This window comes from Haliaeetus leucocephalus, unplaced genomic scaffold, assembly GCF_000737465.1.
Source record: "Haliaeetus leucocephalus isolate CR32 unplaced genomic scaffold, Haliaeetus_leucocephalus-4.0 Scaffold555, whole genome shotgun sequence".
Lineage (NCBI taxonomy): Eukaryota > Metazoa > Chordata > Aves > Accipitriformes > Accipitridae > Haliaeetus > Haliaeetus leucocephalus.
The window spans coordinates 19323966-19349906 of NW_010972991.1; the positions used below are offsets into that span (position 1 = coordinate 19323966).

At 39.8% G+C, this 25941-nt stretch overlaps 1 protein-coding gene across 1 annotated transcript in view; it reads right to left on the minus strand.

Annotated features, from left to right (window-relative positions):
* Positions 1–9363: 9363 nt before the first annotated feature.
* CPQ (carboxypeptidase Q) overlaps positions 9364–25941 on the minus strand; it is a 140202-nt gene continuing 123624 nt past the window's right edge. The window contains exon 7 of the mRNA XM_010577074.1: positions 9364–9862. Coding sequence (XP_010575376.1) covers positions 9702–9862 — 161 coding nt within the window. The 3' untranslated portion in view covers positions 9364–9701. The remainder of the gene's footprint in view (positions 9863–25941) is intronic.

Below are 25941 nucleotides of genomic sequence, written 5' to 3' on the forward strand. Positions count from 1 at the left end.
AGGGCAATAAGTATTTTAAAGACAGTTTTAGTTTCTCCTTAAAGTACAAAGAAGAATGTTTTTATAAAACTAAGTTCTGTTGTGATTTCCTTTAGCAAAGAGATGCAGTTAATACCATGTACCAAATCTAGAGCTGGGGTCAGCAGGTGAAAAAGCAAGTAATTGATGTATTAAGGAGTCTGAAGACTTAGTTATCAGTAAACTGTCTTCTTAAGCCACTGGCATTACTTCAAATTTTGACTTTAATTTATACCCTGAGAAGTCTTCAGTGTCCGTAATTGTATCTACTAAGAAAATTGAGAGGATAGTAGACGAGTTTGTAATAAAACCAAACATGGAGGGAAATCCTCTGACATTTCACTAACTTGTAAGTGCTTTATGAGGGATGACTCCTAATTATTTGTACTAAAGGCTCAGTAAGCACCAGGAACAGAAGCAGAATATGTGAGATTCACGTAGATTTCTGTTCAGGATACTGGAGAAGGGCAGGACCTAGTTCTGTTTGCTGGATTTTCTCTGAATTGACTCCAGTAGGGCTTATTTCCTGAGCCATAAGAAAATGACTTTGGATTAAGAATAAATTAGACACTTTATTAAACTTACTCTGCAGTTTTATTATCCTAACTCTTATTCTTGAAAAAAACCCCCAACCAACCAACACTTCAAATTTGGAATATATTCCCTTTCCAGGCTGATGGTATTACTATGCATGATGGTTTTTGTACTTTGCCCTTGATATTATTTTCTAGAAGTCTCTGTGCAGAACTTTGAAGAGAAGCATTTACAATTTCACATGTAGAGGGTCCAATTTTTTAACCATCAGAAAATACTCCACATCTCCAAGATTTCATCTGTTTTGAGGTCAAAAACCCACCAAATTCTGATGTCTTTTCCATTCCAAACTGTGCATCAGCCACAGTGAAGATGGACTGCAATGGTATTCAGATTTCAGCCAAGCTGGAATATTATTTAGCTGCAAGGTTAATTCACCTACAGAGCATAAACTAGAAGATGCCCAAACCTCAGTTGTTTTCAGGTTATGACTGAAGATAAAAGATACCTCATTAGAACAAACAGTGTCCCACACCTCTGGCCGTATCCACACTAGGAAGAAGACCTTTTATTTTTTTTTCATTTTTAACAAATTAAATCTGCACAGAAGGCATACCTTTAGGGTGTGCCAAGACCACCCAGCAAGACGGTTACCGAGGCAGAATTAGAACTTGGGAGTTCCTGGTTTATTGTCTTAAGTTAAAACCACTAGACTGAGCTTATTCTAAGGTGAAAAAAAAGTGGCCAAAAAGTAAACTTTTACAGCATGGTGGTAAATTTAGAGCTTGTTAGAATGTTGGAGATTAATGGCAACAGGAGGATTTTTGTAAAAATCAGGATAACTTTGGGGAAAAGAAAGAGTCTAATGTAACTGCTTGCTCTGCTACAGTGCAGAACCCCCAACGCCATCTGCCCACATTTGCAAATGTTTTTAAAGAAATTGCTACTGACTTGACCAATGCTTATCTGAAGCTGCAATCTTTGTTTCTTCATATTTTAAGCCAGTGTAAATCAAAGAAACTCTGGGAGATCCTCCTACAGTTATTTTAAACTGGGCTGATCATTTTTTTCCATAGAGAAATCTAAAAGTGATAAGTTAAAAAAACAGGTATTAATTTCACTTTGTTAGTTTACAACAATAAAGTAACAGAGGTCTTTAGCTGGTCAGCAAACTGTTTCTGCAAATACTGCAAAACTCTTATACTTCTGTTTTAAAGGATCACCCATTACTGTGTGAATAAACACTGTGCAATAAACAACATTGCTACATTTGCAACTTCTCTGAAGTTTGCCAAATCCTGATGTCTCATATAATCTTACACCTCAAACCGATTTAGAAGTATTGTAGCAGCAGCTCTGAGACTAACTGCTGCACAAACACAGAGCAGTAATGTTTTCCCCATTCATCACTTCACAGATGAGGGAGGGAGGGATAAAATTTTCGTTGACACCTAATAGAGCACACACAGCAAATGTTTACTCAGTTCTTCTGCTTTGAAGATACTGTCAAGTGCTCCGCTGACAGCCATTACTGTTCCTGCTTGTTTAGACACAGCTCTGAAATGTAGAGATATGGAACATGAAAAGTATTAGACTTCAGTGATTTCACAGTGTGATGACAATGTTATATATTACAAATCCATTGCAAATCCAAGTCTAAAAGACATACAAGTACTACAGTTTGAGCTATAATTCAGGCTATTTGGGAGGAAAATAGAGTCTGTGACCCTGATCTCTTCCTGAACTTCTAGCATTTGGAGTGCAAAAAAAAGTATTCACCTCCACATGGTCACCAAGCATGAAAACTCTCCTGTCATTCTAGTTCTATGGGAGTATGGATGCAAAGGACCTCTGCACCCAGTGGATGAGCAGAAAGATTCTCCACGGCAATCCAACATTAGCTGTATAGAAAGAGGTCAACACCTGGACTCTGGTCAGTGATCCTCAGCTCTCTTTTCTCTAGATGAAGCCTGGAGTGATCACCCTTTCCACAGGACCACAGGGCAACCACTCAGGCTGAGGTGAGTGGCTGAGCTATCCATGGCTCATTTATTATTTATTTGTCACACAAAGACGTGGTGTCAAGAACAGCTGTGTCACACACTTCTTGCAGAACATTCCCAACAAATGCTTCTGGTCTTCACCCCATAAATTCAAGCTTACAGAGTTCTGGGAATATAGAACACCCAGCATGTTATCAAATGCATAGGGGAGGGAGAATCCCCTAACCAGAGAGCCTCCTGCGGAGCAGCCTCTGCTGATGCCAGCAAGCACTGTTGGGATTTTGCTCAACAGAGAAGGATATGTACATTTTCTGTAACTTCTCCTTTGAGTTCAAGTGAACACACGATGTCAAACACCTGAAATGAGATTTTGCTCAATCAAAAGTAAAAGTCTACACTTCTATCACGTCTGCTTCCTTCTAACAACTTGGAAATTAATCCTCTCTTCATGTTTAAAAATTTGTTCCTGTTGATAAATGGATTCATTTTTTGTAACTTAGGTTGTTGTTTAATACATGTGATACTTATACAGAGCTTACTGAATTATTTCATTTATTATCTTCTCATACCTACAGAGACACTACTGTTTATGAGAGGAATGAAAAGAGGCTTCAACAACCGCACATGCCAAAACCTAAGTTCAGCTATTTAACAAGCTAAAGGTATTTCTGCATTAAAAAAAAATAATAAAAAAACCCCAAAACAACAAAACCCCACAATTTCATCATTTTATGAAGATCTAACAGGACCAAATTTTTAAGTAAATTGTTCTACTGCTCATACTTATCCTTCCAATAAGCTCACCATATAGCCAGAAGGGACTCCTGCTTGGAGGGACAGCAATACTAAAGCTAGACTGAGTTCCCGATAGAGCTGTATCCTGCTTACCATTGCAAAAAAGGCATATAGGAATTCACAACTAGTGTATATTTTCTTCTCGACGTTTCATGTTACAGGCTCAGGCTACATTATAAAGGCTTAAAATAACTACTACGCAGAACTCAGCATTGGGAATCACTGCTGAAGAGAAGCCTGCATTTTCTTGTAGATATTTATAGCTTTCTCTGCTTCTATGATGAGCAATTTGGAGGGGTAAAGCTGTCAACATTTTATTTCCATTCAGAAACTATGCAGTGATTTATTCCTGTTAAACTGTCCATGGTTAAATGTCTCATGACTCACTTTCTAGTAATTCCTTTTATTACACTCATCTTACTGATGAGCTAAAGCTTGATAATAGCCACAGAAAGAACAGCACAGCAATTTTATTTTAAAACGTGGATATTTTGTTATCTGCTTTTGAACAATGATTAGCCTCTACATTGTGTATCATATTAAAAGCTGTGATACATTTCCGTCCTAGTGATAGAAATTTAAAGTAAAATAAAAAATGATGACTTGAAGTGAAAAAGAACTGGGAAAGTTGCTTTTAAGTACAAGCAATGATATGAATTCTCTGCAGCTGTAATAATATGACATAATATCCCTGGAAAAAGCAAAGGCATAGATAATTTAGGATAAGTAACATACTGAATAATCACATTCACAAAGGTGAAGTCAAAATATTTCAGAGATTATAACACGAGTCACAAAGAACCTCAGTGAAATCAGAGTTTTGAAGACATTCTGAAAGATTCGGTCCATGCACAGCACATCAGTTTTATCAAGATGCATGCAGCACTATTATCTCAATTCCTACTAAGGCTAAAGAATATAGTTGCCACTCTGTAAATCCAGAAATTTTTTTTGGCAACTTCTGCTTATAAAGTACATGCTTTGACAAAAAGCAGAAATGAAGTTATCTCCAAGGTAAGAAAGCTTTTCTGTGTTATGTATAGAGAGGGAAATGTGTGCAGGCATGCATTAATTTGTTTTAAGGTTAATATAAATGGCATAAGCCTACTTGTTTTCCTTCCAGAAATCACTACCTTGGTTAGCTGAGAGAAAACACAAAAATTATTTTCTCATTTCTCTCCCTTGAATTTGCAGTCCAGTGTGTTGCATATGATCAGTCAAAAATGTCACTTTTGCACAAAATTTTACACTTCAGCTTCAAAATTATCTCAGTGGTATAAAAAGAAAGTAGCAACTCATTTATGGGCAGCACAGCTTGGTTGAGGTAGGAACTTCTGTATCCTAAACTTCACTTCAGGACTGACTGGCTGCATGGCTTTTGGAAAACCATTTGATGTATTCTCTTTTCCTGTATTGCCCTACTGTATGGCCACTGATTTTGTGAAAGAGACTTAGCATATGTGTGATGGTCCAAAGCTGTGAAATGATATATATAGATGGCATTGTGTGCGACTATTTCGCATACATAATTGTCCCACATAATTCCTGGATGCAAAGTACTGTACCATAGTTTAAAATGGATATGCCTAATGTCCAAATTCTATCTTGAAATGGCAGTTTCTGGTGGAGGACTATTTCTTTTTGTTTGTCATGACAAATAGTAAATGCAAGTAGTAATGCAAATGCAAATAATGCAAGTAATGTAAATGCAAACAGTAATTACTAAAAGACACATTTTACAGATGAATTCTCATGCAGCTAAAAGGCGTTAACTTCCTATTCCTCTCCTCCAGTTGAACATCACCTCTGCTATGAACTTACATTTTGCATGCATCATGTATTTTAACACAGTGTTGCTAAATCGGGCTACACCAAACACCACTACCAACATTTAACAGTGAAACTGAGGTAGGTTTAGGTAGTGTTCCCCAACTCAACCAGCAAAGCAGAGTAAAACATTGGTACTTGAAGCCACAGTCCCTGCCTCAGTGTTACCTTGCTCTAATTTTTGTGGTCCCTTCTCCAGCGCTTCCCTCTTTGGTTTCCATAAACCTGATTTTCACATAGTTATGTAGAAAATCATGACTGGTGATGAAAACTCATTACATATTGATCACAAAGCTCTGTCTGGCCATAACACAGGCCACCGATAAAGGCAAGTGGTGGCCTGGATGGAGCTCTCACCCATGTGCTACGTGTTGCTCTTCAGAATCATCTCAATCACGTCTTGCAGTTCCTGAGCCCCAAGGCACAAAATACACAGATTTTTTCAGTTGGTTAGTCATTCCTATTATCCATATCACAGTACAGATGATGAGAAAGATGGAGTGAAAGACCAAAAAAACCCAAGAAAATAGAAACTTTACATAAACTAAAGGAGGTTGATCTGTCCTGAAGTGAAATTAAACTGCAAGCTAAACACAGAGCTGGATATAAAGTTGTCATTGAGGTCCTTTCTCCAAGGGCAAAGAGGATTACTAAGAAGAGAAGCACCTAAAAGCCTTAATCAGGTGCTAGCACAATGTATTTATTAAACAACTGTAACTACAAATCACAGCTCCATAGTTGGCCAAACTTTTGTGCAAAAGGGCTGGAGCTTCCAGAAGTATTGACCATAAAAGACTACGGTGTGCACGTGGACAGTGCTTACATGCATTTGCTGTAGACAGAAGATTACAAAAGGTCTAAGTTAAAACATTTCCATAAGTGTGGTGCAAAGATAAAATGGACTGTGCACAAAATAATATTCCTTTCTATTATATGTGATCAGGCCTTCCTATCATTTAGCAGAAAGGAAAAAAAAAAGCAGCAGCTTCTCTTCCAGAAAGTCTTGAATTTTCCCATTGAAGAGCTGCGATGCATGCATCATTAATTTCTATGCAGAAAACATTGTTCACTTCAACCAGCAATTAGTGGTAACATTTCTATCCTGTGCAGTGATGAGATTTTTATGCTAATCATTACACAGCAGTAAATTAATCATTTGGGCACATTTAGATGGTGTGTATATTTCATGAGACAGATATAGATATCAAGATCAGTTTGATATTTACTCATGGTAAATGGAAGTGTCTCAAATCGTTATGGGGGAAGCATACTAACTAAATACACAGCCAGAGATGTTTGCAGTATAGCAGTGGCAGAAGCACTGCTTCATCTCTTGTTCCAGGAAATAGCTCTCTTTCTTTGTTTTTAATTATTTTAAGGGAGGTAGAAATCTTGTGGGATCACATAGAACTGAATCATTCAAAGAGTCAGTGAAACTCCAATAAAGTCTTGACACATGAAGGACAAAAGCACCAATTCGGTTTCCTATCCTGCAATTCTTCTTTTATTACTGGCAAAATTACCTATGTTACATTATGCAGTATTGAAAAGAGACTTTTCATCAGCATTTGTGCTATAGTCTAGTCGGGTAAATGAATTATGTATTGGCCTCATCCCTCTGTAACTGTGTCTGAAAGCTTTGAATTGTAGCAGAAAGGAAGGCTACCCAGGGGCCTCCCTTCTCAGCAGATGCAAGAGATATGTAATACCTTGAGGAAAATGTTTATTTGAAATTTAAATTTTTGACATATATTTAAATACTACTGCTGTTTTTTCAACTCTTAGCTTACAGATCTTTGCAGACAAAAAGCAACCTAGTCCAAAGCTGATAGTGTTTTATTTTATCAGAGGGAAATGTACACATGGCCCCTTTATCTTAGAATGTCACCGAAATACTTATGAAAAACACAGATTTATGGGACCTGACCCTGACAATAATAATAATAATATAAATAATATCCTCAGCTATTACTTTCTCAACTGAAGTTGAGAAAAATCTCAAAAATCAAAGGTGGCGTGCCAGTGGAAAGCAAAGTTATGTTGGCTTATCTGGATCACTTCAGAAGAGCTCTTGAACTGAAAATTGATCAGCCGATAGAAGTTTAATTGCCACCAATTGAAACAGAATAATTGCTCCACTGAGCAGGGATAAAGATGAGCTATTGCACAGAAGGTACAAAATCCCACTGGGAAAGGAAAGAAATTTATTAGCATCTCTTTGTTTACGGAAATTTTTGAAAGAGGTACATCTGAACAGGCAGGTTATCAGGACAGCATCTTGAACAGCTGTACTTTTAGGTCTGAGAACCATTACAGATCAGACAGAAAAGAACTGATAATTCAAAAAGACAATGTCTTATTTTAATGAAATGTGTTTTTACATGTAAAAAAATCTTTGTTTTTCAATTTGAGAAGGAAAATATTTTTAATGTCGCTATTTTTATACAAATAAGATGGCAATTTTGATTTTTGAACTTTTTTTTTCAAAATCCACTCTGCAAAGCTTCTCTCTAGAACTATGTATCTGAAGTTGACGTGAAGGTTAAATTTTCTTCAGAGGCATCACAGTCTTAATTTTTATGGCCTATCTTATGTAGCCTAGGAGCCAACAAGCACATCTTGGGATGCGCTGTGGCACAATGTGCACGCCGCAGCGTTCTTCTCCTCTGCAGAGAGTATTCTTGACTCCAGAGTTTCTCCATTTGACTTGAGGCAATGGAGAAAAAAACAAATAAACCCTGTTTCCAAGTAAGCACAGGTTAAATTTTGTAACAATAAATGTAACTTCATGGAAAACCCTTCTGAGTCTCTGATGTACAAAGTGGCACTCCTTGAGGGAAAAAGATGTGGAACGCAGTTCAGGAAACAGTCTGTAATATTCTGTGAAGGTCAAAAGGCTGGATTTAGAGACAGCTGAGGATCTGTCAGTGGTGAGCACCACCACCTATGCTCTTGTCAAGCAAATCAGAAAAAAGAAGCATAGGCATCATGCCTTGAAAGCAGAGGAAATTTTTGCTAACTTTATTTCAATACTGTTTCTTTAAAAAGAAAGAGCAGAATATCTCCAGGCAGCTTTTATGTTCCTGAAATGATTTGGAGGGAAAATTGAAATATTTAATAAATTTGATGTAAACCCGCTATTATCATGGTAAACAGATATCATGGTTATTAATACTATAAAAATGAATGGCTCATCACTCAGCTATTGCTCAGCTACAGAGCTGATTAACAGCACCAGGAACTGCCTGCCATTTGGTTTAATACTCCATGTTGTTCGTTACATTAGTTGTCTGGCGTTGATTATATTGCAGCAGGTATTCACATCAGTAAGTTTGCTTGTTGTAAAATTTAAAAGCACAAACAAGGATCATGTCACAAAGAAATAAGCAGAAATCATATGCCTTAAAATATTCCCCAACACCAGTTACATCTTTCCTACAGATACCCCTGAAACTCATCTGAATATTCATAATCTTTGAGCAGGAAAAAAACCCAAACCCCAAACCCAATAAAGTATACAAGAATCAAATTCCCAGATTAATTCCTTCATCAAAGTGCATATGTCCCAGCATTCTCTCGCCTGGCTTCCAGCAGGGGAGGGGATCACCGCAAGAGAGGGGCAGCTGGGAATGGCTTCAGGAGACTGAATTAAAATCTGCTTTCACACTTCGTTTGGATATCAGCTGGCAGGTAGTGAAGGTCACAAATTACAGCTGTGATGCTGTTTCTGAAACATCATGGCATTTCAGAGAAAAACTGCCATATGAAATTCTCTGCATGCCACTATGGCAAGTATTCCATCAGAAAGAAAAGGACACACACAGCTTTCCACAGGGAGGTGCCCGAAGAAACACAGGAGATCTGGGAGTCCTGTGGTTGGCTTTCTATCCTCTATGTCCTGGTTTATCTGAGTCTTGCATGAAACAACCTTTAGTAAGATTTAACAGCAGGAGCTGAATGAACTATTAAAAGCCCTATTATTTTAGCATTTTGACCATTATTTGACCATTTTACCATACATTACCATTAAAACAGCCAAGATTAATTTGTCCTATAACCTTAAGCTACACTATTATCTTAGAGTAAAAAAAGGGGCTGTTTTATTAAGAGTACATCACTCTAATGCATAGAGCAAAAGACCAAAAACAAACCCATAAATGTGCACACTAACTCAATACATTAATTATTCTGATGCAACAAATTTATTTGGTATATTTTTCCTGCTGCATAGAATCACTTTGCATACAAATGGTTATTATACCATAATCAAAGAGGTATCATACGTTCATCAGAAATTTAAAAAGTACTTAAAAGAAGAAATTTTAAGTGAAAATAACAAGTGGAAGACATCAAAACAGCAAAAAGAAACAGGAATGTGTAAAAGAGCATGTGCTTTGAGGAAAACAGACATAATAATGCACAAAATTAGGGTGAAAACCAGAATTTCCCACAGCTGTAGACCACATGCATTAGTGGACTCACAATCTTTACTGAAGAACAGAAATCCTCTTTCTTGGTGTTTTATTATCTTGGCAACATCTCCTCCATGTCAGCAATCACATAGGAGACAACAGTCCAAACAGCAGCACAGAGATTCATCTGGTTTGGATCCTGAACTGTCATTGTGTCCCCTTGAGAATGATGAAACCAGAAGTATTTACTGAGGTCATCACGCAAGCTGGCACCTACAGAGAAAAACGGGCAATATTCCATTATAGGAATACAAATATTTAAAGAGGAATATAAACTTGAATCCATTCCTGGGCTGTTTATGATTAAATCCACATGCAACTGTATAAAGTTCCATATAATAACTGCACAGAGCCATGGCATGTGCAGTTTGTAGGTTTTAGGTTAATTGACTTGAGTGAGCGTGAGGCAGCAAAAATTCACACCGGGGAAAAGCTGACCTTCCCCTGGGAGACTCGTTTCCTCAGCAACAGTATACATCCATTTTCCTCGAAGACTACCAGAGTCCAAGTAGGAAAATCCCTACAGGAACCTCACATGCGGCGGCGCTTTCTCCATTCTTCATCCCACTGCTCCGATGATGAGTTACGACTGAGTGATGGATCCTCTCCTTGCTGTTATTTGTGTTGGGGAACGCTTTGGAATTCGCTTTTGCTTTTGTGACTTTGTTCATCGCAAGGATATGCTGTTTCAGAGCAGTTCTCCATATAACCTGCGGTAACCTAGATAGCCCAGGACTACGTTACCCTCTCAGTCAGGAGTCCTCATCAGCTGGGGCAGAAGGAAGTTGGGTGAAACCACAGTTCTTCCCATTCAGGAACAACTGACTTCCTCCGAGTGCACATGGGCAGGGAAAGGACTACTCTTCCCCAGGCCAGGTGGGCTCAGGGAGCACAAATAATGCCAGGGAGGCATCACGCAAGGCCCCAAGGCAGACCAAAGCCAAGAGGAGCAGGAGAAACTGCCACCACACCGGGTGCTGCAGCAGAGATTTTCACCCCAGCCATTCTCTGCCTGGTCCACATTCCCCACTGACCCTGTCTGACCCCTTGTCCCCTTGCAATTTCTTCTCTCCCACTTCATTACCTCTGCCTCCTGTTCTCTGATTTTATGCTTTGTTTTAATCTCAACAACCCTTCCACCATTAACAGAATTCCACGCCAAATTTTGAAAGCAAGTAAATGTGATATTTACCCCCACCGCACTGATTCACTGCTTGCAATTCTTCTGCGTTGATTCCCTTGGCCTGCCCGCTCATCAGGCTGGGAGGTGCACAGCTCCCAGGGTAGGACCCACCTAGCACGACAGGACCTCCGCCTGGCTTGGTCATCAAACCCAGAGAACAAGCACTGATGTGAATTCACAAGTAAGAGCTACGGGCCCCCGGCAGAAACACAGACTGAGGCTACTCCTACCATGCCAAGTAAGACAGGAAAAAAACCCAGGATTGTTTGATTATAAAGATGAAGTAAATAAATTATTCATATATTTATTTACACGCAGTGGAAATCAGTATCAGATGATGAGGGCTTTGATAAACTCATGTGTGCTCATAAGACTTACTGTTATGATTTTTCCTGGTTTCCCTGAGATGCTTGAAGCCTTTGAAGAGAATGAAAGCAAAATTTCTCACAGCATAACTGTACATTCCTATAATACATATCTTTTGATCACTTGTATAGTCATTCAGGACAGAGTCCAGCTCTCACTGTGGTTAACAGGCATGCTTCTATTGCTGTAATGGGGACTGACTTGGACCGCTTGTTTCACTGCTATTTTAGAGAGAAGGAATAGAAAGATAATGCATTTTATAATTCCATCCAAGGTGAAGATCCCTTCATAAGAGAGATGATATGCAGAAAGACCAAATGCTGTAGCACATGGTTATACGGTATTGTGATTGATTTTAAGAGGCTCTTCTTGCTCTTAAGAGACTTGTTTGCTACTGACTTGAAGCAATGCAATCCCACAGAAGTCACTGGGTAGGTTATAGGTGCTGAATCATGTTCCACTAATTTTAGCATTGAATTTATGCCAAGTCATATTCACTTTTAAAATTTGATTCTGAATTATTTTAAATATATACAACCATAAAAGGGTTGAACAATGATAAATTCATTAACTGATGGACTTCTGCACTACACACACATTACAAGTTAAGCCACTCAGGCAAACCCATTACAATTTTTGAACACTTTTGTAAGGCTCAAGACAAAAATTTAATGCCTGGAATTTGTCATAGACATCTCACTAATCACAGTAACTATGGATTTACAGAGTAGCATTTCATCTCTGTGAATGGAACAAGGATAAACACCCATTGCTTTGTAACGTTTAACTCCCTGAAATGCTGAAACAGATTTGTTTCTCTAAATTGATTTTAAAAATCAGCAAATGATCTGACTGTGGCATCAAGAAATTACTGTGCAAGAAACATCAGAGTGTATGAGTAGAGAGAATATGGAAGGGTTCCTAAACTGGCTGTGCTGTTTCTTTCATCTCTTGGGCTAGCATTGAAGTCAGTGACCTGCAAACATCTTGTGAGACTAAGGAAAAGACCCTAAGAAAGCAGTTTTATCCTACATAATTAGAAACAAAAGTGAAAATCCGTGTTCTTGGCTTTGAGCAGAAGAACAGTTTACAGCCGAGGGCCTCACGCAAGCCTCTAGACATGAAACACCCTGGGGCACAGATACGACTGCAAGCAATTTTCATGTCTTCTGCTCCAAACTTGAGACTCCTCCATGTTGATGTTAGCTGCCATATTTATGGCTTCCAGAGGTCACTGGGCTACGGTAAGGCACTGAATAGTGCCCTTTTGCCAGTAAATGCATCCAGGACTGAGATCAACCCCTGCAGATGACCATGAAGAGGGAAGTTCTGCGGGGCTCTGCAGACTGCAGTCATGTTGGGTTACCTAAATAAAGTCCATGGGATCCTACAGCCCCTTTTCCAAAAAACTAACAGAAGAAGCAATGCTGTGAGCACAAGTGCCATCCCACAGAAGGCAGGGGCAGGGACAGAAGAATTCTGCATAACACTTCAAACAGTGAGGTTTCAAAGCACATCAGCTGGCTGACTGTACTCTATCCTTGATAGCCACTGAATTATTAACCCTTCTCAAACAAAACCTGCCTGAAAAGCCAAGCATGCCGCTTCCAGAAGCTTGAAAGAAACTGGAAAAATTCACCTAGATACAAGTTTTAAAACTCCAGTTGCTAACCATTTTGTTCTTTCACCTACCATCCACCTAATGGGTTTTTTTGTTCTTGTTCTGTAACATTTCCCTCAGGAACAACAGCCAGTAACAAATGGAAGTTTATTTTTGCCAGCTACATAAGCTAGCAGTCAAGTAAAACAGATTAGTAGCCAAGTCTCATAGACCTATAAATTATTCACCCATCTCCATGCTAGCCACCTAGAAAGGGGATAGTATACAGCCTTACAAGAGTCTGAAAGGTCTAATTAAGTACTTAAAAATCCCCAGATGGGAGGTATTATGTAGGTAAGTATCCCATATTTAATTCTGATTTCCAGGTGGAACCAATACTCAAACAGAAAAACAAGCGATGGGCTGGGTGCTCCACTGTCACGTTTTATGCACTTTGCTGCTTTCCTGTGTTTGCAGAGCAAGAACACCCATAAAGAAAAGAGGGATGTTTGCCAAACAACACTCTTTAATTGTCCTTTTTCAGTCTGTTCACATTTACAGTGATGGGAATCACATGAGGAACACTGCTGGGCAATAAAGAAATCAGTGAGAAACTGCTTCTAGCCGGATGTAGTAGGTGTTGTGGCATGAAAACAGGGTACGTTAAAAACCGCTGCCAAAAATGCTGTACTTACTATTTGAATGCATCAAAAATACTGGAAATAAAAAATGAAAAGAATTAATAATTTACAGCTTAGGTAAGATAATATATAGATAATTCATAGTTCCATTTAAAACCCCCCTTTAGTACAGCGGTGCAGTTCAGTTACCCAATGGCTGCGACCTAGTGCCACTGGTGATCCCCCAGGTGCCTGGTGGGACCTGTTGACATGGGTCTGATGGAGGGACCAGAGAAGATATATCTCATGTTTGGCCCAGCTGCCGGGGCCAAGCAGTCCACTATTCAGTAGCACAACATGTGTATTTTGAGAACTTAAAGCAGGGTTCTCCTTGTCGCAGCAAGGCACCACCTTACTTGCCCTTTGTGGGAAATAGTGGCATAAGTAGGATCAGAGGGAAACGCTCAGTAATGCTTCTAACTTCTCAGGCTGGGCTTTCTGGTTTCTTTGTTGTGGAGGTTGCGGGTTTTTATTTTGTTTTGGTTTTCTGCTTTCAACTCCTTCTGAGCTCGTTTCCTTATACTTGACCGATTAGTGAGTCTGCATGCTCAGCAGGCTGCAGATGAAACCGATTTTGTCCTTAGGTTGTAGAGCAGGGCAGCGCCTGCCAAACAGATCAACTTACTCCATAAATGTAATACTTTTAAAAACATGTGCAACCAGCAAATGCTCTTGTGTGATCAAATGCCTGTTGAAAACCCAAATTGCACTGGCGGGTTTGGGGTGATACTGGTGTCATCTGAGCTGACAAAATCATTAATCACAGGGGTACCCTTAGCACAGGAGGCAGGTGTCCTGTGATCAAATCCAGCTCCTAGAAAACATATTGATCCTAGGTATTGCAGGTCTGCTACACACAGTTCAACCAGTCTCTCAGATATAGACATTATTTACCCCTTCTCCGTTCCCCAAGTGCTGCACCTTCTTTTAAGACTTGCCATCTTCCAAGCTTTGCCACCAAGCGCAAGTGTTTGTTCATGTGCTGATTCACTGTCATGCAGTTGTGAGAAAAATAAGGGAACGGTATAAAACTGCACCAAAGCAGTCCATTGCTTTTTGTTTTATTAATGTGAATTCCCAGAAGCAACAACCAAACCTAACGACTGTTGTTTGTCAACCTTCTGCCGCTACTGTTGCCAACCCTGCCACCCTCTCCATTTGCCCTGTTTGTGACTTGCCCAAACATGCCGTCAGGACCTTGTTTCCTGGCCCCAGATGGTGGGTACCTCATGGAGCAGGAGTAAGATACACCGCCTCCTGTGCCACTGCACCAGGGCCACCATCTCCAGAAATGGCATCTCTCCATCTACCCATCTGGAGCTCCTTACTGGAGTCCAGCACAGGGCCACTAAGACAATTAATGGACTGGGGCATCTTTCGTATGAAGAAAGGCTGAGAGAGCTGGGGCTGTTCAGCCTGGAGAAGAGATCTGTATAAATACCAGATGGGAGGGAACGAAGACGAGGGAGCCAGGCTCCTGTCAGTCCCACTGACAGGACAAGAGACAACCACCACAAATCAAACCACATGAAATCCCATCTGAATGCCAGAAAACACTTTTTTACTGAGAGGGTGGGCAAACATGGGGACAGGTTGCCCAGATTGACTGTGGAGTCTCCATCCTTGGAGATATTCAAAACCTGAGTGGACATGGTCCTGCTGCAGCTGACCAGGGGGGCTGGACTACATGAGCTCAAGAGGTGCCTGCCAACCTCAACCATTCTGTGGGATTCTCTAACCCATGGTGCCATTTCCTTGGCTCATTCAGACATCTCTTATAACTGACACACCATAAACAAATTCTTCAATTCAAGCTCATTCATGTCTTCATTTCATGAGTCTCTGCATAACCAGCTATATTTCATACATGGTTTGACGCACTGCACAAGGCAAGTAAAAGCAGCTGCTTTGGTAATGGATACTGACAATGTATTTTCAGTAATCAGCTGTGTAAGAGTATCTTGATGAAAATCCACACACACACATTGAGGAATTCTGAAAAACTGCTCATCCCTTCTAGCTTCTGACCTCAGCATGAAATGCACAATGTGAATGTTAATTAGCTGATGACCAGAATATTTACCTGCCTTACAACATGTCCACATTAAACACCGATTCTTCACACATTAATAAACTGTCTGCCACATTTTCTTCTTGCCAACTTAAGAAGATGTGATGCTGCTATTGAGGTAGAAGGATGAATGAACCACAAAATGAATGATGAGCATGTCAGTGATGACCACTGCTTCTTGTCAGTCACTGTCAGGCACTACTACCTTCATATGCACTGCTGTGATAAGTCACCATTAGAATTAAACTCTATTGCCAGATATTTAAGCATTAAAATTATTGTCATTGGTGCAAACAATGACTGGGAAATTAGTTATTGATTATCAGAATGATTATAAAGGCAGTTTCCATAAAACACAGATGTCTTCAAGGGGGAAAGCATATAGTAACTCCAGAGTATTTTTCCAGTGTAAAACATTCTACATTACATTCTGTCCTACATTTTGTTTCTCTCCTTTTTTATAACCCAAATAGCATTTAATTGCCAAAGGAAGCCAAATGTGAGTCTGGAAGTCAGTACACATTTCCCGTACAGCCCTATCAATGGCTTCCCAGTTGTATTTGCTTTCAAGTAAACTTCACAACACAACCATTCCATGAAACTTTCAAATACGATAGGAAATTCCCCAGTGTTTGTATAACTTCTCTTGGGTGTGCTGGGTCTTCAATATTACAGTTAGATCTTTGGGATACTGACCTCTATGTGTACATTGCCATATATAGTGAAGTTAATATGCTAATGAATTACAACAATGTATAACTTTTTTAGGTTTCATTTTACAGTAGTCCCTAGAGGAGCTGCAGAATTGCCACTCCATTTTACACAGTATATATACGCCTCCAAATAAAAGAGACTCCAGCTCAGAAGAACACACACTCTAAACAGACAAGAGGGACTGCAGAATGAGAGAGGCATGCAGAGATGAGATGGCACATTCATTTTCTCACAGGAGCTGAGAAAGAAATAGATGCCAGACATCTGAGCCTAGGCCAGTGCCCTGTTGAGCAAGCTGTACTACCTCCTAACAGCAAAGCTGCAAATGCCTTAACGGATGTTTTGCTCAAAGTTTCCAAAGTTTATGAAGCTAAAAGAAAGGCTTTGCAAGATAACATGTATCTCTTGCATCTTCCAAGTACCTATGTGTTCAAGCTTCATCCCCCTGTGAAGACAAATCTCCATACTATCGAAGGTACTGCTTGTAGTAAGATGTCAACACAAAGACCTGATCTGAAACCTTATTTTTATTTCTGCAGTGATTTTCCTGGCTACAAAAGACAGATTCCTTTTTTCCCCCATCTATTAAAGATTGCTTTTGTTTCCTGCTTTTTCCTTAAGAAACACGAAAAATTCCTTTACTTCATTATCAAGTTTATTCCAATCTTGGACCTTTTTAATGCCAATGACACTATGCAGGAACGTACTAAAAAACTACAATGCCTTGGAAATAAAGCAAGACCTGATGAAATATATGTCCTTTTCCTTCACGTCAAGTGCTTAGAATTAGGAAAAAAAGAGGCAAAGGGATACACCACAATCTTCTATGCAGTTAAAAACGGCTATGTACCAGGAAAGCATAAATACTGAAGATAAGAGCATTCTCCTCACACCAGAGTGCTAACTCAGCTTTGTGCTCCTACACACCCTATGAAATGGGGGTGTGGAGGTACAGATATGTCCATACAGTAACAGAATCAATAGCCTCTCACTTTTCATAGCTGGAGCACTGCTGCCCCAGACATTTTGAGAGGTCAAAACTCCAGGGCAGAGGTGGGGAGACACATGATTTTTCCTTCAAAGGAAGTGTGTCAAAGAGCTACCAAAGAAAAAACAGATAAAAGATATGAACAGGAACATAATTTCTTATTTTTTTATTTTCATTTTGTGTCTTTCTAAAACCCAGCAAAGTCACAAATCTTAAGTGGTCAGGGAGTAAGCCTGCTGCAATGGTAGTTCTGTTTTGGATGGGTTGGCTGGAAGGCTCCCCCCGTGCCACAGCATCCCCATTGCTGAAAGCCCCATGGAGCGCTTGGCTGCTTGTGCTAGGTGTTGCACAGATGTTTTGTGAGCTGCTGTCGCTTAATCACAGTCTTTGGAACTATTACTGTAATGAAAACCCAATTATTGCAGACATGTATTGCATGTATTTTGGTGCACGTATTAACCTCTTCTTTCGTGGGATAACCTTTGTTGGTGGCTGGCTTTAATGCCAATTATTTCATTATCCATTTTTCAAGTAAGCAGAGGCAATAGAGAATGCTAATGCTGTTTAGTGGGGCGCTGACAGCATTAGTTCTCCTGTCATTTAGTCTCAAATGATGAAATTACAGACTAAGTTGCTTGAGTTTCATGTCGACAGACACTGAAATAGTTTCCAGTACAGAGCTTATAAATAACATCAGAAGTCCTGCTGTTTCACCTCCTGAGTCATTCTCTCAAAAGTCTTTAAAATTCATGATTCAAACAACAAGGCAGAGGGAAAGCTTTCAGTCGGTTGTTTCAGTGGCTAATTAAACGAGACTACAGTGTAAGGGAGACAATATGAAGTGTGCATTATTTCCTGTTTTGCTTAATGCATTTGAGAATTAATCCTCTGGATACACTAAACAGACTAAATTACAGCTCAGGATTATCACAGTTACTTTTGCAACGCATTAACCTTTCACTCATTGCGGCAGAGGACCAGTGACAGCTGAGGATTTAATCTAAACTTGCATGAAATCCTGTGAAATGAGGTCTCAGGGAAGGAAGCAGTTCTACTACACAGAGCACAGGTTGACTAGACTCTAAAATAGTATCATAAACAGCGCTTGACTGGAACAAAAACATAAACAGATGAAGCTTCAACAGTAAAAGGCACTCACTGGAAGCTCTTCCTCCACTCATCCACCCTCTGTCTTAAATCAGCAAGGCTTTTTTAAAAGAAGAAAATAAAAGGGTGAGTCTTCCTAGCTGGCACTGCCCAAACATGACCCCACACTTGCGGGCTGGCTACCTGGGATGGAGAAATGCTCTACAGGCTTACTAATCCCATTTTTGAACCTATTTACGCCTCTGCCAGCCACAGCTCCGTGGCAATGCAGGGTGTGCCTGAGCATTTCATGTGGGCATGCTATGATTTTCGCTTCATGAGCTGCAGTAGTAGCACCCTGCCTCTCTTCGTTCACCATCTTCATACCATTGATGGCTTAATACGCTTCTATCACACCCTAACTCAGCAGCTTTTTCCCAAGCTGAAGAGTCCTCCTCATACAGAAACTATTTAATATCTCTGAGATTACAGGCTGCTGGTGACTCTTCTTCTCCCTTTTCTAATGGTGTTTCACCATTCCCGACATAAGAAGCCTAATACTGCCTGCAAACACCAGTGTGTGAATGGACTGATGACTGCAGTATACCGCAACAGGTTACCTATGAAAACCTTCTGTTTCTTCTCTCTTCCTTCCCCAGCTGCACAAAACACTGTGCTTTTTACCATCCCTGGGCACTGAGTTGACAATTTCAGACAATTATCCACAGTGATTCCCAGATCTTTCTTCTTGAATGGATCCTGTTGTCGTGTATGCATAGCACATAAACTGCATTACTCTGCATTTATTGACACAAAAATGTCACTGGCTGTTGTATTGCTTAGGCATTTTCTACTATAAGATTACTGTCACATTTTCACAGCATCAGTTCTGATATGAAATATTGGAAGTAGTCATCAGCAAACTTTGCCAACTTGCTAGTCTTGCTATTCACTCCATTTGCAGCTAGCATGGAGTTTTGTGAACATCCAAAGTGCCAAAAAAAGGGGGCTGGGCAGCCTAATAAAGCCCTTCTCCATTATGAAGAGGACAATTTATTTCTACCTTCTTTTAATCAGGTATTACTCTGCAAGAGGAAAATACCTCTTATCTCACAGTAGCTTATTTCTTTAAAGGTCTTTGATCCAGGAGCTTTTGAAGACTCGACTGTACTTTGCTGACCAGATCTGGCTACAAAAATAGTTATAAACTTCTCTGAAAAACCCTGCTAGATTGGTGAGGCATGACTTCTTTCTTCAAAAGCTACACAGACTCTTCCATTACTTTCGTATTTTCTGTCTTTGAAGCCCTTCTCTTGGCTCTGTGGCCACCCTGGTTCAGTGATTCACAGATCCCTCTTTAGCGGATTCTCTACTTAGGGCATTTCAATTTAGAAGGGTTATATACCTGTAGTAGATGTCTGTATATGTATGTGTATGTTATGTATATTTTAATATATTTTATTTCGTTTGTGCCTTCTTTAAAATTAGGTATATGGCTACTTTTATTATGTAGAGACTACTTAACAAAGTTGATAGTTTTAAAATTGGTTGTTGGAGTTATAAATCCTTTACATTTTGCATTCTCTTTTAAACACCGTGTAAGAGGGATGAAAGTCATTGCAAAATCAGCAATTTCGCTAATTTAGAATTCTTTTTCATGTTTTTGTTTACGCCTCAGCTCAGCAAAGCAGTTAAAGTTTGAGCATGTGATTTATTTTAATGCCATTGAGCTTTAAATGTCACACACGAGGGTCAAGTGAAGACTGGGACCCATGTAAACCATCTTTCCTGATCAAATGTATTTCTGTTTGTCTCTATACTCTCTGTATAACTGCACCATGTAGCTGATGTTATAAACCTGCTTAGAAACCCAGCATATTGAAGTGCTTTCTTCACCGTCCTCCACTAGCCAAAGAGCTTCCCTCTAAAGCCCAGGGGTAGACCATTGCTCCACCCTGTGCCAACAGCTTCCAAACCACCCCAGAAATTCAGTGGAAACAGGCACCCCCTGGATGGTTTGAAGTTCGGATGTGGGGAGCGGGAGCCATGAAAATGACCCACTTAGTGGGGGTTTGAGCAGCATTTCTGTTTGCAGTAACTGTTTGCATTCATTTACATTTTCAATCCATTCAGGAAGCTTCCTTGTATTTTACAATCAAAGGAGCTATTTCCTAAGCCAAACTCGCAATCCAATTTAATACAAGCCTTTAGGTCTGCTTTCCCAGAGGATGCTGGAGATTGAGAGGAAACATGCAAGATTCCACTGAAGTTCCCTGCAAGCTCTAACCTCCCCTCCTAGATATGATCACAACTGGATGTTTAATCACAAAGTACCTGTAGGGCGCTCCCCAGCGAGTAGCCAACTCCTAGAAATGCCAACATTCATGGGACCCAACTAAGCAGAGCTCTCTTCTGCCCAGATGGTGAACAAAGCCTGTTAATGACCACTCTGGTGCTTAACTAGTTATGAAAAAAACAAATGGTCACCCTACTTTAAGTAAAACACAACCTAAGCACACTGCAAGTCTGTTATATTTTATATCACATAAACAGCAACTGCATTTATACAACCACACCAAGACAAGCAAGGGTTTTTACTGTCTCTTTTCTGTCATACCCCATTGAGACTACAAAACTCTTCAAGGTCATGGTGGATTTTAGATGTGGGACCATTAGACAAGGCTGGAAGAATACTATGGCTACAACAATAAAGTATCCTTCAAAATATCTGTGGTTACTTTGATTAATGCATACTTGAGTTTTAAACCAATATAAGTTACTTCCTAATAAAAGTTAGATGCTCCAGGTATTGGTGATGAAATACCTCTTTCATTTGATCTAGTATATATTTAGCTAGTTCATTATGAATAGAAAAACAGAGAGGTACTTGAAACAAAGTTCAGATCTGATCTTATTGCAAAGTTCAGGGCTGTTCAGATCTGGGAGTTTTGAGTCTTTTCTGAAACAAAGCTGTAGTAATCCTCCCCATTCTGGTCTACAGATCACGTTGTCCCACAGGCTGTGAACACAAAGCAGCAGAAGGGAAATAAGCAATTCTAACGATTCAATGTTCTTAAGCAATAAATTGCATATTTTTGTCAGCAAAGCTGCAAAGAAACAAGACACTTTAACAAAAAAAAAAGAGAAAAAAGAATTAAGGTACAGTGAGGACACCTGCTGCAACACTGTTGTCCGCAATCTCAAAATCTTTCTCTGTTTTAATGTTTCATGAAATTACATGGGGCCGCATTTGGAAAAGAAAAGGGGAAATTAAAGGATTTCTGTCCTTTGAGGGAGGGAAGGACAGAAATTCCTCACATCTGCTCTGACTCTGCAGTGTATCACTAACTGTATGTAGGCCCTGGCTAATCCACAGAACAGAACTAATCCTAGAAGAAGAGAGAGTAAATAAAGAAATGTCCCTAACTAGCATGATTCTTCCAACCTGTAAATTTGAGTTGCTGTGATAGCTGTTTTACCACAGTGCGTACACAGTGACTTGTCAAAATGCAAATATATTAAGAGTGAAACAGAAGTCATACAAGCTTAGAAAGAACACTAAGAGAAACTGACAATTAATTTTAAGTTGAAAGGTTAACCTGTTTGCTTTCAGCAACAGAGCCTCAGTCCTACCAGTAAGTGCAAATAGCATTTGCCTTAAAGATAGGCTTACTGCATTCTCTGTATTACCATGCACAGAACATGCTGTTTTCTTACAAATTTGAGAGGTTTTTGTTTTCATTCAAATTAAATCTATATGGGTGAAGGCCCCATTTAAAAGATGGAAAACAAAGACTGGTTGGGTGAAACTTTACAGAAGCAGAACAAGGTACCAGCACGTCCAGCTGCCCTGAATGCCAAGCTGTGAGCGTAGCTTTGAAAATCCTCCTCCAGATGCCACCTGACTATCTCCATCACAATCACAATTTCTGCACAAATCAAGGACCAATACATATTTTTCACCATTTGGGAATAAAAATGTCCAAGGCCTCATTTTAAATTATATGCTCATGTTTCTCAGTGCAGCTTTTACAGAAATTTCATGAGCAGCTACAAATGGCACAACGTTCTACGTATGATGCAACAAACGTGGATAATTTGATAACAGTGACCAGACTCTACAAAACACAAAGTAAACAAACCTCTATTAGTTGAAACACTCCCTACTAAGGGTTGTCAGGCATTGGGACAGGCTGCCCAGGGAAGGGGTTGAGTCACCGTCCCTGGAGGTATTAAAAAAGTGCATCAACAAGGCACTTCAGGACATGGTTTAGTGGGCATTGCTGACAGTTGGACTTGATGATCTTAAAGGTATTTTCCAGTCTAAATGATTCTATGATTCTACCATCCTTCTGATATATTGTGCCCATGCTAAAACTTAGAGCAGTGTTTACAGCTGTATAAATTGAAGCCATTTTGATTTGGATTTAGTCAAAGAAATCAAGTGCAAGCACTCTCTTGTAAAGCTGTTTATGGTGCTACATTCAAACACCACCTATAGACTAATGCAAAGGGGAAAAAGAGCCAGTGATGATGATTGTTAGCAGCCTAGAGCAAGATTATTACCAAATGATTATAATTATTTTAATATAGAGAAGATAGAATTTAATACATTCCTTCAAAAAAACCTTAATCTCTGCATTGCTATGCTTACCTTTCGTAGGAGAAAGATATGCTCCCCAAATGCAAGTTTTCATAATCAGAATCCCATTCGACAGGCACTCAGGGCATTAAACCCAGATTAGATGGATTAGATATCCACCCTCATCAACCTGCCTTCGTTTTAATTACTGCACTAATACACACTTCTCAAATCAATTAAAATGTTTCCTGTACTATGTTCATCATTAAGAGAAGTCTGAGAATATAGATAAACCTTACAGTGTATCAAAAAGTTCAGAATACTCAGGTTTCATTGGAAAAGAGTAGATATGACCATTGGTTCCTTTCAAATACACAAATTGAAGACTTTTTTTACACAGCAAACATATACATATACATATACATACACATACACATACACCAACCCACACATAATTTAAAACCTTTCATGAGCCAAATGTGCACTTGCTAAATAGAATGGCATGGTATAAACTCAAAGGACTGCAATGACTACTCAGTCAAACTGGAATTACAGGTCTTACCTAAAAATAACATCTGAATGAAAAATTTTTACACTCTGGCCAATATTTATTTCACTTTTACATCCTCACTTTAAAACTCACAGGCACTTGATAGTAACAAAAGAAAAAGAGGATGATTTTTGTCTCTTTAAGATCCATTGTTGCAAAATAGTGTTGCATGATTATTGATTGAATAGTTTCCACTTCCTACTCCTACAAAGACTGACACAGAAGAAGAAAAACCGGCAGGTCTCATTAGTCCTGGGTAGCCCAACCGTAGCCTTAGCTAGTATCAGATTCCTCAGAAGAGGTGAAAAAAAAAGCACCACCTTTTCAGAAATGCAGCCATTGAAATCAGAATGCATTGAGTGAAGAAGGGAAGACTTTCCCCCATCACGTATTCAGGGTCAAAAAATAGACAAGTGAGACTTTAAATAAGTAACTCATTCCAGGTAAGTACAGTCAAATCGTTCCCAGGCTGACAGACTGCCATCACATCCCACTGCTGCCAGCAGGGTCCACAGCTGTGACTCCAAAGGTGGCTCTGGGTTTGGAAAAACACTGTATAGCAGAGAAGGCAATAATAATTACTTCAATAATTAGATTCTGTCTTGTGCTGTGTATTGAGAGCTCAGGGCTTATCTGGAATTAGATGAGGCACCCAGAGTGCCTTTACAGCTGTTTCAGTGAATGGAGCAGCCAAATATCCTCTTCTTGAAACAGTGGAAGAGCAATCACACTTTTTCCTGTCTCAATGAATTTAAAATATACTGCAAACCAAGAAGAAAGAGAACAGCCAGAGAAAAGCAGCAAAAGGCATGGAATAACACTATTCACGACAGGAACATTTATTCAATATTGCCTGATTAATTTGCCGCTGAAAGGATGCTCTACACCTAAAAGAGGGAGGCAGCTGGTTTTGCCCACGTAAGCCATAAGGAGGGCTGAGAGAGGGGCCCAAACCACGACTCGCACAGCTCAGGGAGGTGAAGCCAAAACATGGCTGGCTGGGGAGGACCGACCGAGCTGGCTCGGCAGGCAGGAGCTCTCATGCCTGTTAAATTATTACAGGAGTGTTTCTTAGCAACCTTAGCTCAGGCCCCAGGGACCACCTGCAGTCCCTTCCCTCTTGCTCTCTAATTAGAAACCTGAAGTCATTACCTGGGCCAAGGGATAGTGAAATGAAATTGTCACTAGGTTGAGTATACCGAGTGAAAAAGTTTTTAAAGATAACAAGATAATGTTCTCAAAAACATTGCACCATGTATCAAAATCATTTTACCATTAATAGATTTCCTGGCAGCTACTTGCCTGACTGAAAGAGAGGAGCTGCATGGAAAAGAAGAAAGCAAGCAGATGACATATTTAACTGTGTGACAATCCCTTCTTTTCCCCAAGCATGCTGAAACAAAAGACATAAATGCAGAATGCTTAGAGGCTTCAACAGCATCCAATGGACGTGCTTTTAATCATGACTGCACATGAACATCTGCCCCAAAATCTAGCCAGCAGGTTTTGGTGGACAAGAAAAGTACCCATAGTACTTAGGAACTAAAGGAAGAGGCAGGCAGTCTAATTAAATTTCCTCAATGCTTCCCATTTAGCACATCTTAGGGATTTAAAATTAAAGAAGTGTATAATTTGGGATGTTTTCAAGATTAAGATATCTAAAACTCGTCGATTAGCTGCACAATGAAATCTGTTTCTTAGCTAGAACTTAGAAGGGCTAAAATTGTTCAGGCCAAGAAAACAAGCTGCTGCAGCGGAGTGTTGAAGCCCTGACACGTTCAGCCTGTGGTTCTCACACTTCAGCACAGCAAGAGAGTGAGAGCTGCCCTGTCAGACCCGATCTCCATGCTGCTGGCAGTTACAAGCTTGAGACTAATGGTGGCTGGAGACCTAATAACAATTTTCAAGACTGGCAGTGGCAGTTCTATGCAAACAGCTTAGGAACCTCCCTCGCCCTTTTGCATGGGGAAGAAAACACCCCAAGAATTAACCTAGGCTTTGCCAACACTAGGGATTTTAGCTATTAGTGGCCATCTATTTCTGCAGCTTTCTGTGTACAGGCTGTGAACAGAGACGACAAAATGAGAATGAACTATGGCTTGCCCAAAACCAGTATAGACTGTGTAGAGGCAAACTGCAGCTTACAAGACTGCTGCCTGTTTCTCCAGGGGTTACTATTAATGCAAAGGCCCAGGTCAGTCTGCGAGATGCACTGGTTAAAGCCAGAGTGCAAGAAAAACAACAACTGCCCAGCCTTCAGCAGTGTTTTTCTAAAGACTTCTTTTGGTGATATTTGTAGCATGTACACGGGGCCTTAATTCTGCTCTGAAATACAAATGAAAAAATACTTTATAACTTTTTTTTTTTATTTCAAACCCATTCAGCTTATTTCGGGGTGTCTGTAATTTGGAAGCAAAGGGCTGCTGCTGCAACATCTCATCTGCTTGCAGATTCAGTTATCATTTTTAAAGC